Source organism: Semicossyphus pulcher, unplaced genomic scaffold, assembly GCF_022749685.1.
Source record: "Semicossyphus pulcher isolate SPU_LCO1_2020_fin unplaced genomic scaffold, fSemPul1.0.p SCAF_13, whole genome shotgun sequence".
NCBI lineage: Eukaryota > Metazoa > Chordata > Actinopteri > Labriformes > Labridae > Semicossyphus > Semicossyphus pulcher.
This window is the reverse complement of record NW_027211637.1, coordinates 1,267,923-1,279,923: the sequence shown is the minus strand read 5'-3', so window position 1 is coordinate 1,279,923 and position 12,001 is coordinate 1,267,923. Positions and strand designations below refer to the sequence as shown.

The 12,001-nt window shown below is 46.6% G+C and overlaps 1 protein-coding gene across 1 annotated transcript in view; it reads right to left on the bottom strand.

Annotated features, from left to right (window-relative positions):
- Nucleotides 1–3,358: 3,358 nt before the first annotated feature.
- Nucleotides 3,359–12,001, bottom strand: part of prkcz (protein kinase C, zeta) — a 69,560-nt gene continuing 60,917 nt past the window's right edge. Inside the window, exon 15 of the mRNA XM_069660485.1 lies at nucleotides 3,359–3,529. Coding sequence (XP_069516586.1) covers nucleotides 3,442–3,529 — 88 coding nt within the window. The 3' untranslated portion in view covers nucleotides 3,359–3,441. The remainder of the gene's footprint in view (nucleotides 3,530–12,001) is intronic.

Sequence of the window (12,001 nt, the reverse complement as noted above, 5' to 3'; positions counted from 1 at the left end):
TGTGTGTAGGTGTGTGTAGGTGTGTGTGTGTGTGTGTGTGTGTGTGTGTGTGTGTGTGTGTGCGTGTGTGTGTGCGCGCTCATTGTACTGGACTAATTGGTGAGTGTGGATCGGCTTCATTATCTCTCCTCTCTCTATCTGCTTCTTTTCGCCCTGCGGCTAATTGAGACCCTTTGACTCGGGATCAGCTAATTAATCCTATTATGTGGTTATCACATTAGCACGGGTCAGATTCCATCAAATAAATGTGAGCCAATAGAGAGAGAGCTCCTCTTCTTCTTCTGCTCCTCTGAAGCTCGCAGACGCAGAGATTTCAGAGAGGAGTCGTTCTGTGTCTGACTTTGATCTGTGCTCCGAGCGGATGATCTCTGATGTGTTTGATTTTATCCAAATCTTTGAACTGCAAAAATCTTGTTAGAAATATGTTGCTTCTGTGTAGAAAGGTGGCAGTTTATTAAGTTACAGTGTAAAACTTCACTGTATACAAATAGACGCTTCGCACCTGATGCTGGGAAAGGAAACGAACCAGGTAAATCGATTGTAACAGAAATGAGCTGAGGCGTGCAGAGCGGACCGTCGTGTGTTGGACTGGCTTTACACGGACAACAGCTCCAGGTTACACGACTGACACAAATGTGACGCACGCGTAGTTTCAGACCAACATCAGCAAACTGCTCGCTGCGTCAGCAACGCAAAACACAACTTTGGATCATTTTAAATACTCGGTGCTACGGACACGTCAGTCCGTTCCACAGCAGCCTCTCTGAAGTCACTAACTGATGAGCAGTCAGGAAGGCCCTGAGTCATTCACATTCTGTCTGTTGAGTCTCTGCACTACAAACAGTCACAAATGGTCCTTCAGTGTCCACAACGCAGAGGTCTCCTCCTCTCCCAAAACTAACTAACAGTATCTTACTTATAATATAATAAGTACAATCAATAAGCAGAACAAACAAGTGCAGTATAATCAAACAAAATGACCCGGCTGGAGTCAGAACAGGAAGTGTCCACAGACGGCGTCTTTAGCGCTGGCGGCGCCTTCTAAACCAATCAGCGCTAAGCGCCCTCGGCGTCAGCTGTTTTTTTGTCGGTTGAAAAAGGGTCAACTTTTGGAACACGCTCGTCAATATCACTTCTCCTTCACCGTCCAATCAAAATCAAGAAGGGGCGGGACTTCTGATGTCAACTTAGTCAACAATGGCGGAGGAGAAGCTAATGCTTTCGTTTTTTTGAGAACAATTTCCAGGTGTCGAGCTGCTGCTAACGCCAGGACATGACTTCTTGACATAGTTGATGTCGTCTTTGTAAAATGTCCTTGAATGAAAGCAAATATTAAACACAGAGTGTTGAAGGCAGACTGAGCGGTCACTACCGAGGGAAGTGGAAGTGTGGCCAGACAACTTTCGTAACCTAGCAACAGTGAGGCCGGTGAGAAGCGCTCTGAAACCGAGGTCGTGAACACTGCGAGCCCAAAAAAAACGGTAAATGGACCCAGGCCCCAAATCTGCTCTCTAACCGACGTGATGTGAGCCCTAACAGAAGCTGGGATGTCCTGGATCACCAGAACTCTTACACACACACTGTCTCCTTCTTTCACCCCGGAGGCCGCTGATCGTGCGTCCTGTGAAACTAAAAGTTGACTTAAGTTGGCTCAAATCAAGATCCTGGTTCGGGCTGAGACATTATCCATGTGTGACTCTGACCTCGGCCTTCAGAGTCAACGTGTGTGAGCCCTGTTTCCTGCATTGTTTCCTTTGTTGCTCTTAACACAACAAACACAACGAACAAAGAGCTTTGAAGCATCTCAGGACCTGTGCAGAGCCAGGGTCACTAACAGGCGAGGTTCTTCATATTCCACCCTGCACATGTCGTCTGTCCTGTGCTTTGATCTCTGAACACCTTTTATTCCTTTTAGAAATAAAACAAACATTTACCAATAAATGATAAGATCCTTTTGACATGATTATCTTTAGACATTTATAACCAAAGGAACCATCTAAAGCGGGAGCAGCACTGAGCTGTCGTTGCTCCATGTAAAGCCAGTCTTGTTGTGGAGTTTGAAACACACAATGAGCCCAAAATGGAAACACAGACACGTTTCCACAAGAAAGCACAACCAGGCGGTCACAGGATCTTGTCGCCCGGCTGCAGATGGTCACACAGCTGGTGAGGAAGAATCTGAGCCCGGCCAGCACGCCTGAACTCGCTGTGGAGGCCGGAGACCATCAAATGCTCCTGATATAACTCAACCTCTCAGACTGTGCAGCATTTATACGCCTTTATGTTGCAAACACAGGGCTGTTAGGATGCCGCCCGTGTGCAGGACACAATCCTCACTATTTAAAATCCATGCAGCAAGTTTTGCTCTTGTGCATCTCGTCTCTTTCCGCCTCCTGTTGATGTTTGGTAAGATGCTACTCTTGTGAATCTCTGCACCGGCCTTTAATCATCGGTTCTCAGATTATTTGTATTAATTCATAAAAAAAAGATTCAGTCGTTTGTCCGGAAGCTTCTAAACTCCAAACACATTGATTCCCTACACGTTTGCACGGTTTGGTTGAGCCCTGGCAGAGTGCAGCCATGATCTCAGTTTGCTTTGTGAAGCCATGATGGTGAAGAAATGTTCATTAAGAGATAAGTGCAATCAGAGACATGGTAATTAATACGATCTTTGAGGCACTTCTTAAATAAAAAGAGTCCCCTCCCCCTCAGTGTTCGTGGAAATCATAAAAAGAACAGAAAGGTCGTGGTTGCGGATGAATCTGTGCCACTTGCATCGATAAAAAGGCATCATCAATTTTATACCACTACTTCATTATTTTACACAATAATAACTTATTTGTTCTTTTGTCAGTGTACATTCTTGTTCTGCGCGGGGCCTCGTCGCCCCCCCCCTACAAGATAGAAAAAAAGGAATTAACAAAAATAAAAAGTGCACGTAAAATTCAAGTTCTTCCTCAGAACCGTCATATGGATCAGGGAGGTGAGGCGGGTGGAGACGTGTTCATGATGGCAGGCACAGAATGAGACCGCTCTCTGTTCACATCACGAAGCCGCTCGTGCTTTCCACACGAGGATGGACGTTCTGACGAAAGGAACGAAGGAGAAAAAAAGAAAAAAGGGGAAGACGGCGGAGCGACAGGGAATGTTCTGAAGTCTTTGTTTTCCGAGGAGAGACCAAGAAAGACGAGTTTGGTACCAACAAAACAATCTGAATCGTCCAGGAGGGAAACTCTCCAGTTTGCTTTGCCTTGTTGAAGGTCCACAGGCTGAGTTCGCCCTCCCTGTTGTCCTCCACTCCTCCTCCTCCTCCTCCTCCTCCTCCTCCTCCTCCTCCTCCTCTTCCTCCTCGCCGTACAGAGTTGGCTCGCGAGTGTTTTTTGGCTGAGACGGCAGCTTGGACAAACAGAAGGTGGGCGAAGGAGGAAGCGTGTCTCTCCTTCATACAGACTCTTCTGTGGATAGCAGCAGGGGGTTGATGTATTCAAATCCCTCAAACTCTGACTGGTCTATTCTCTTGATGACGTCCCTGAGGAGAGACAGACAGGAAGAGGAATTAGAGGAGGCGTTTCATCACAACATCCACAGAAAGACGACACCCACGGCAAATCTGGATCAGGTTCTGAATACAGGCTCAGACAGAAAGAGCCTTGTCTTGATAGCATGGGCGCAGACCTGGGTAGGGAGGGGAGGGACACATTACACATTATAACACATCATCATTCCTGTGGGACAATTAACAATGACCTCATCTTGATAGTGCGGGGTATCAGAAGCTGCTGGACGTGTTACAGACCAAACAGAGAGATCTTTAACATAAAGTAAAACCTTTACTTTGTTTACTCAGAACCTCGACCCAATCACTTCCTGTGCTTGTGATCAGTCTGTCAAAGTGAAGACAGAAGAGAAACAGGTCAGAGGAGAGACAAACAACAGAAGGTTCCTGCGGGATTCCAACCAGAGTGACCTTTAACCCTTAGATAACCAGGGTTTCACCTGCTTTAAGGCTGGCCCGCACTAAAAGATGTTTCAAGTCTCATCAGATGTGTAAAATGTGAGCGAGCCACACACGACGACAGATAACAACAGACTGAACAGTTTTGTTCCTGTAGTGTGCAGAGCAACGATCTGACCCGAACAGCACCACACACTCACACATTCATTCACCAACAACCAGAGTCCGACTCTCACAGCTGCAAATCTCACAGAATCTCTGGCGCTCAAACGAGACTTCAGAGTAAACAAAGATGGCGGCCGACGGGCAGGAAGAACTGGTGATGATAGTTTTTGGACTTTTGACTGAAAATTCAGGAAGAAAAAGAACAAACTGTGGATGAAGAGGTGGAGACGGCGTGAACACGGGCTGCACATGTTACTTTATGCTGCACGTTTGCTTTTGTCGCCATGTCTGTGGTTGTTGTGTTTCCTGCTTCAGTCAGCTCGCCTCCTGATTGGCTATCACTGAATCGTTGAACATGTTTAATATTTACAATTTGAAATCGGTGCGGCCACGACGTTCCACAGAGCATCCGTCACAGCTCAGGAACATCTGAGAGATCATCTTTAGAACCATCAGAACATCAGGACTTGATTACTTTAGTCTGAAGGAGGCCCAGAATCGTCCTGATCGTCTTGTAGTGTGTGCCCTGCTTTAGAGGCCTTTTGTTTAAACAGTCTAAATTATAAGACCGACAGAAATCTAAGAAAAATACTGCAGTGAGAAGTTTAAGTATTCACTAAAATATCACATTTACAGGTAAAACCTTAAAAAGGGGAAAACGGCCACACACTATCCTTCTACGTCCAAACTTTGGGCTTTTCTTTTCATTCTTTGTTTGGTCCGTCTCTCCCACATCGGACTTCTTTGCTCTTCATGTTCACAGACTGAAACAAAATGCAGTTCTGCTTGTTTTTAGCTAAAAGTGTCAGTGACATTTGAAATAAAGAAAACATCTTTTTGGAAAAACGTTTCAGTCCTCAGACCTTCATCAGGCAAAGCAGAGGACTGAGGAACATGCAGGACAGATATAACCTTCACCTGCTCAGGTGAGGCTGATCAGGCATGATCGGCTGTCAGGTAATCAGTCCCAACAGGCTGTTTGTATTTAACCAATCAGAGGGAACAAGGACAGAATCTACCACAGACAGCAGCTACGTCAATTTACACACAAACAAAGCAATTTTAATAAATTAACCAAATATAAAACTAAACATTTAAAATCACGAGTTCTGTAATCACAACTGTCTCCTGACGCTCTCCTGACGGTCGCGTTATTAATTTAGCTGATTTCAAACACACACAGTTCAAACCGAAACACGTTTGGATTATTGTGTTTGGTTCACATCTAACACCATATTTTGTCCCGTGTTCTGTGAGGCTAAATGTTTTCATCAATGGAGTCTGGTGTGTGTGCAGAGAGCGACGTAACGTCTGTGTGTGGTTAAAACAATCATCTTCCTCTGTCACTAAAATCTCTGTAGGGATCCTTTCTGTCATGTTGTCACACACTTAAGGCACAGATAAACGTGCTTTTTAACCTCACGTTCTCGTACACAACCAGCTTCATCATGAACGTAACTGTTCACATACTTGTCTCTGCACTACGCGTGTTACTGGAGGATACCTCTGGAGGGCGCAGCAGAGAGCTCAGGCCGTATGCAGCTACTTGTAAAACAGAACTTATCTGTCTGCAGCTGTTTGACAGCATGTTTGTCTCTGCGCAGCGGCAACGACACGTCGTACACACGTGGATCATTGAGGACCTGGTCTATCAGCACCATTGTTGTCCCTGCGGCTGTGTCGACCCTGTCACATGCCCTCTGCCTCTACACTGCTTTGTGTACCTATTTGTCATTTAGACCCCAACATATCTAAATAAACAAACAAATAAACAAACAAACAAATAAATAAATGAATAGTGCCCAGGTTTAAAAATAAGTGAATTCCCCTTTAATGTTTTTAAAACCACCTGATAAATACTCTCTGTTTGTGTTCCTTCTCAGCAGGAAGCTGATTGGTTTAAATGAAGTTAGTCTCAGATTAAACATATCACAGCCTGTGATACGGTGTCCCTTTGTTCACGATGTGTGAGGGCACGCTGAGGACTGATCAGTGGAGGAACTCGAGCTGCTTCTTTGTCTCCTGAATGAGCAGCTTCCATTAACAAAAGCCTCATCGCAGGTAAATGGAGCGCAGAGAGGCTGAGTAAAAATAAATGTACTCCCTTAGCAACACTGCTGGCTTCTCCTGCAGCAACAGGCTGTTTACTCATCTGTGTGTGTGTGTGTGTGTGTGTGTGGATGCTGAGACGAGGAGCTGAAGCCCAAAAAGGAGGCCTCTCACTGGGGAAGGCACAGAGGCTTTCTCCCCTCAGACTCACAGAGTAGGGGGCTTTGAAGTTAAAACAAAAGGTGCCTTCAGTGGACCGTCCCCCCGGTGCACCAGGTGGGTGGGGGTCTCACTTCAGGGGCCACCGGCAGCGCTGAACAGGTTGCAGATCCCACCCACATAGAGCGAAGGACAAGTGAGTGAGACGCTACAGTGTCTTTGTTTCAGTTTCCACAGCAGAATACTGATGAAGCAGATATTTCTCCTGCCTCTGATCCCATGTGAAGCTCTCTCTCTGTAGGAGGAGGTCAGCACCGACACAAGCTGCAGATTCACTAAATAATGTTTTTATTTGGAGCTTCACAGAGAACAGAGGGGCAGAGAGAGAGAGAGAGAGAGAGAGAGAGAGAGAGAGCGAGAGCGAGAGCGAGAGAGAGAGAGCCCGCAGAGAGGGACCAGAGGAGAGGAGGACGGGTTGGGGACTGACCAAAACAAACAGCTCGTCCAACCAACGTAAATGTTGCTTCTTTTCCAGGCTCGGACGAGCTGAAAGCTTTACCAGATGCTGAATGAAGAGAGGGTGAGGAGGGGGGGGGGGGGTGAGTGGGTGAGACAGAACAAGAGTTCTAGAGAGCATGCTAACTGTTCTTTTGAAGCCAAATCGGAACATATTGTTCCAATATTTAACTAAGAAAGCAACACTGGGCCTGTGCGCTGCTGTGTCTGCGTCGCGCTGTAATTACACCACCTAAACACTAGTTGGCAGTGTTGTTTCTGTGCCACTGTGTGGAGCCTTTAACAGCTTCTTCCTTTATACAGTGCTGACTGACACTGAGCGGGTCCTGTCAGAGCACAACAGTTACCTTTACTGAAAACACAGAAAACACGCACATAATACATCTGCAGACATCGAGAGTGCCAAGCACAGCTTAAGTGTTAGCTTGTTGTGGAAGCTAGCAGCCTGTAGCAGCTAGCTACAAACTAGCGTCAGGCACAGTGTCCTCGGTAGTTGCAGATGATGTCATTACGTGAAACAGAACGTCACCAGCTGGTTTGTGTTCATTTTAAGCATCAGTGACTAAATGAACATCATGCTGTGCTGAAGAAGACTTGAAACTAGAGACTGAGACCATAAACTCATTAGGAACATGTTTACTGAGGGAATAACTCAGGAGAGGAGGAGGAGCATGTTCTCATAGACTTCTATAGGCCTTTCAAAGTAAAGCACCTGCAGTGCGAGAGGAAGCAACAGGCTCACTGGACAGACTGCAGCAGTCATGTCCAGTCCAACACATCCAGGTCCTCCAGAGACGGTCGCTACAGGAGAACAAAGTCCTCCTCTCTGGGCGCCGGCTCAGGCTGCCGTTTTCTAAGACGAAGAGCTGGCAGATAAAAACTAAAGCCCCCCCCTCCTCCCCCCTCCTCCCCCCTCCTCCCCACGCTGGCAAGGCCCCCCAGCAATCCTAGCTTTTAATGTGGCAATGTAAATCTCTAACACGGAGGGTTTACCCTGCTCTCTCCCCGCACGGCGCTCACAGCTCTTTCTTCTCGTGCCAAGCCCATCACGAGTGGGAGAGAGGGGAGACTGGAGAGCTTTTTGCATCACCCCCTCCTGGCGGGAGTGGGCGACATCAGCCCCGCTCCTCAGTAACGGAGGGGAGAGAGAGGGGTGGGGGGGAGATAAAGTGTGAGACGCAGGGAGGAGGCGTGCGTCTCCTTTTGATGTGTGTTTGATGCCAGGTTGGTATCTCCACCACTGAACTGGCAGTGTGCTTTCCACCCTGTTCTCCCACTCACTCCCCCCTCCTCCCCCCTCACTGTACCACCCCCAATCTCTCTCCCAAAGTCTGTCAATGCCTCCCACCGTCTATCGCTGTCACAAAGGGGCTTCAGAGGCGTCTCTGCAGCCCCTTAACGAGCTGCGAGGTTTGAAGATCCGCGTCTGGAGAGGAGCAGAGGTGTGCAGCTCCTTCAGACTGAGGCAGAGCGCTGGTGGAGACACTGAGACATCTGTCATGGCTGCAGTGCATGATGGGCATTTAATAAGGCTCCAATTAACACTGGAGTTCCTGTTGCACTGTGCCATCTCACAATCATGTAGTTATCACTGAACATGATCAAAAGTCTGAGGTTGCAGAGGCACGATGGTGTCTGAGTCTGTCTCCACTTCACCCAGACGTCTAACCCGACAGCAGAGGTGGCCGACGCACACGTCCCGTCCTCGCTCCTTCCAGGATCTTTTTTTGTGATTGTTGCTACTAAAAATGTCTGATTCCACAGCAGCTGAAAGTGCTGGAGCATATGAATATTGCACTGAACTGTGGCGTTCTTTAAAGCGTCACCCAAACCTATTTACAAAAGCTGGAACACAATCTGCTCCATTTGTAAATAATGAAGTGCACCTGGGAGGTGTTCCTCAAGCCCCAAAGGAGCGGTCCCTCCTGCAGGGGCCGACTGCTTCAGGTGAAGAACAGGTACGCGTGTAAAAGGAAAGACTGGTTAAAGTAGAAGTACTAATTAAACTATCGTCCTGCAGTCACAGCAGCGTCCAGGCTGTGAAACGTCCTCTCAGTATAAAGTCAGACGGGTCCCTCTGAAGGACATTTCCAACTGCTGTTTCTGTGCTAAGCTAACTGAAGCTAACCTCATATTTGGAGACGAGTAAACTGAAATCATGTGAACTTCAAATCAAAGAACAACACAGTGAAAATAATGAACATTCACTTTAATCCAGCGTGTAAATCAGTTGGACGGGGAGTGTCTCGCTGCTGCTCGTCGGCCATGTTGGCTGTCACATTCACTCGACGCCTGTTTTCCCTCTCTGTCTGTCTGTTTGTCTTCACTCGTCTGTTTCCTCCTTCTCTTCATGTGACGTCTGTCCTGTGTGATGTGACCTGATGGAGACACCGAGGAAGAAGCGTTTCTATGTTTTGATGTCCCGTCCATTTAGGTGGAAGTTTTAAATTTCCCTTAAATGCATTAAGTAACGAGAAAGTTCAGATATTCACCTTTGCAGCAGTTTACCTTCTGCACCGTGTGCCGCCTGAACCTAAAGCTTCATTAAACGACAAACTAAATTCTTGTCTGATCCATTTAAAGCGCCTGAAACCCTCCTGTTTGATTTATTATACAGACTGAGCTGACTCGTCTCAGCCTTTGTTTTGATCCTTGTGTAAAAGTGAACACTGAACGCCTTTCGAGAAACACTGTGTCACTTACAGCCGCGCGATCATGGCCAACATGTCAATGACGATTATTTAGATCCACACTGAGATGTCGGTTTCTCATCAAGGTTACATTTTAGGTGTCCTGCTACACCTCTGGTAATTTACAAATATCTGCATCAGAACACGACTCCTCCTGGAGTTTATTATGGAGACAATATATGAATAAATATTGTGCACAGACGTCGACACAAAGAGCCCTGCTGTCACTCTCTCGTTCCTCTTACAGTGACGAGCCAAAGGCAGGAGTTCAGCGAGGTAACTTTATCCACGTCAGTCTTCTTGGTCCTCTTACAGCAGCGTGTGGCGTTTATCAGGGGTCAGACACGTTAACGATGCTGCTCTGTGGTGCAGACACGTCTCATGCACTCTGTACAAACGACTTGTTCTTTATTATTATCATGATAAACATCCAAACACTGGATGCTGATCGGTTTAAAGGGTCGAGCTCTTTGCCGTCTGCTCCGAGCATTTGATTTTCATTCAGCCCCTGTGACGTGAACATGACTCTGCTGCTCTGGAATGCAGACGAAACCTCCTGGAAATGTGTGCACAGGCTGCTGCAGGGTGCACGAGGCGGCGGGACAACTCCCTCATACTGAAGGAGACGGGACGTTATTGATCGCTCTCTTGATCGTTCAGGAAGCAGAAAAATTGGGACCAAGATTAATATTCAATAAACAGCAGCTCCAGTGTTCACAGCGTAAAAACGGGTGGCTCAAAAGAAAAAGGGATCCTGAAGTGGGATCAGGTCAGGTGATCCAGCTTCAAACCTCCAGTTTGAGTTCAAACTTTTGAGCAGGATTGGGAAAACTCTGATCCAAACATCAGGATGATCCTGATCCCAGCAGAGGAGGACTCAGGACGTCAGGAACATCATGTCATGAAGCTTTTAAACTGATCAAACAACATTTTACTGCCTAGTTTAGACTGAAGACATCTTTAAAATATCTTGCACTTTACAGTCGACAGTAGGGTTGTTAGAAAGTCTTTTGTCTCTGTAAAATAGCACCAATATCAAACATGAAATATTTCACTTTAAGCAGCTGTGAGGGACGTTCATGCTGTGTGGCGCCCCCCGTGGACAAAGTGTGTAGTGCGTAGTCTCATTTAGAGCTCTGGTAATCTGGATTTAGTCATCTTAAAAAGTCTGGATCTGGATCAGGTTGAGCCAATCCAGCTTTACTTTGAAAAACAGGACAACAGGAAGCGAGAGTAGCTGAAAAAAAAGATCGTTCTGATCCAGACTCATCTTTTAGAACAACAGAGGCCCGGCTTCACACAGGTCACATGACCCTGTCCAATACAAACACTGAATCTGTCACACGTCTGTGCTGCACTCACAGGGCTGTGGATCAGGGACGTGTCTCTCTAACTACTGTGATAGATATTACAGCAACAGTAAACAGTGTTATAATAATATATCTCCCATGTGCACTTTATATTTTAAACATCTTACATCTGAGTGGTTATTTGTGTGTTACTGTTATCTCGCACCAGAACTTCCTCATGGAGAAAATCCTGAAACATTTCAGCTGTGAAACACAGAAACACTTCTTCACACTGTGACTGTTTTAAGTTTCATCAAACAGAATAATTAACTGCACGACAGAAACGAAACTGTTTTCTTTCTTCCTGTGATTTTTTCTCCGATGAAGGGAATAAAAAATGTTTCAGTTTTTACAGGTCGCCTTCTCGGCTTTAGCTCCACTGTTTGTGTTGTGCTGTTTCTCTCTGCGCTTCCTGCTACCTGTCGCACATTCACGATATAAAACTGCGCCCCTCTGTGCCTCTCACTTGTTTCTGCGCTCCGTCTTGCCGAGAGGGCGGCTCATACCAGAGATCATGTGTGATGAAGTCAGAAGGTGCAGGAAGCATGCTGCCTCATACATCAGTGAAATTGCTTGGCGTGTTAGCACACTCCCTTACACGTGTTTCCATGTATACAGCAGCACGAGGATGTTCTGCATGTCTTGTGTCATTGATGAAAATGTTTATAAGGTTCGGATTGTTGTCGCGTGGTGTCTTCAGCTTCTGCTTCCGAGCGGTGCGGTGGTTGAGAAATGATTCACTAAAATCAATCCAATAAAATCTTTGCAGGACGAATCTAAATGTTGGAGCCTGAAAAATCAATGCAGCATGTATTTTAATGAGAGTGATGTCTAACATCAGCCCGGGAATATGTATTGGCAGGGCACAGCAAAGCCTTATGGGATCCATTTCGAGCCGTCACAGAGGAACACAGGCCGCGTTTGTGTTTCCGTGCAGCGGCTGCAGACAGGCTGCAGCAGCGGAGCCTGCACCCCGTCTGTAGTCCTGCCAGATCTCTGCAGCCTTTTCCCTCCAAAGTGAACTGTTAAACACTGGATCCGTCACACCCTGAAGGCTACATGTTAGCATTAATGAAAACAATGTCCCTGGTGGATGAAGACGTCAGTGCGGGGAACTC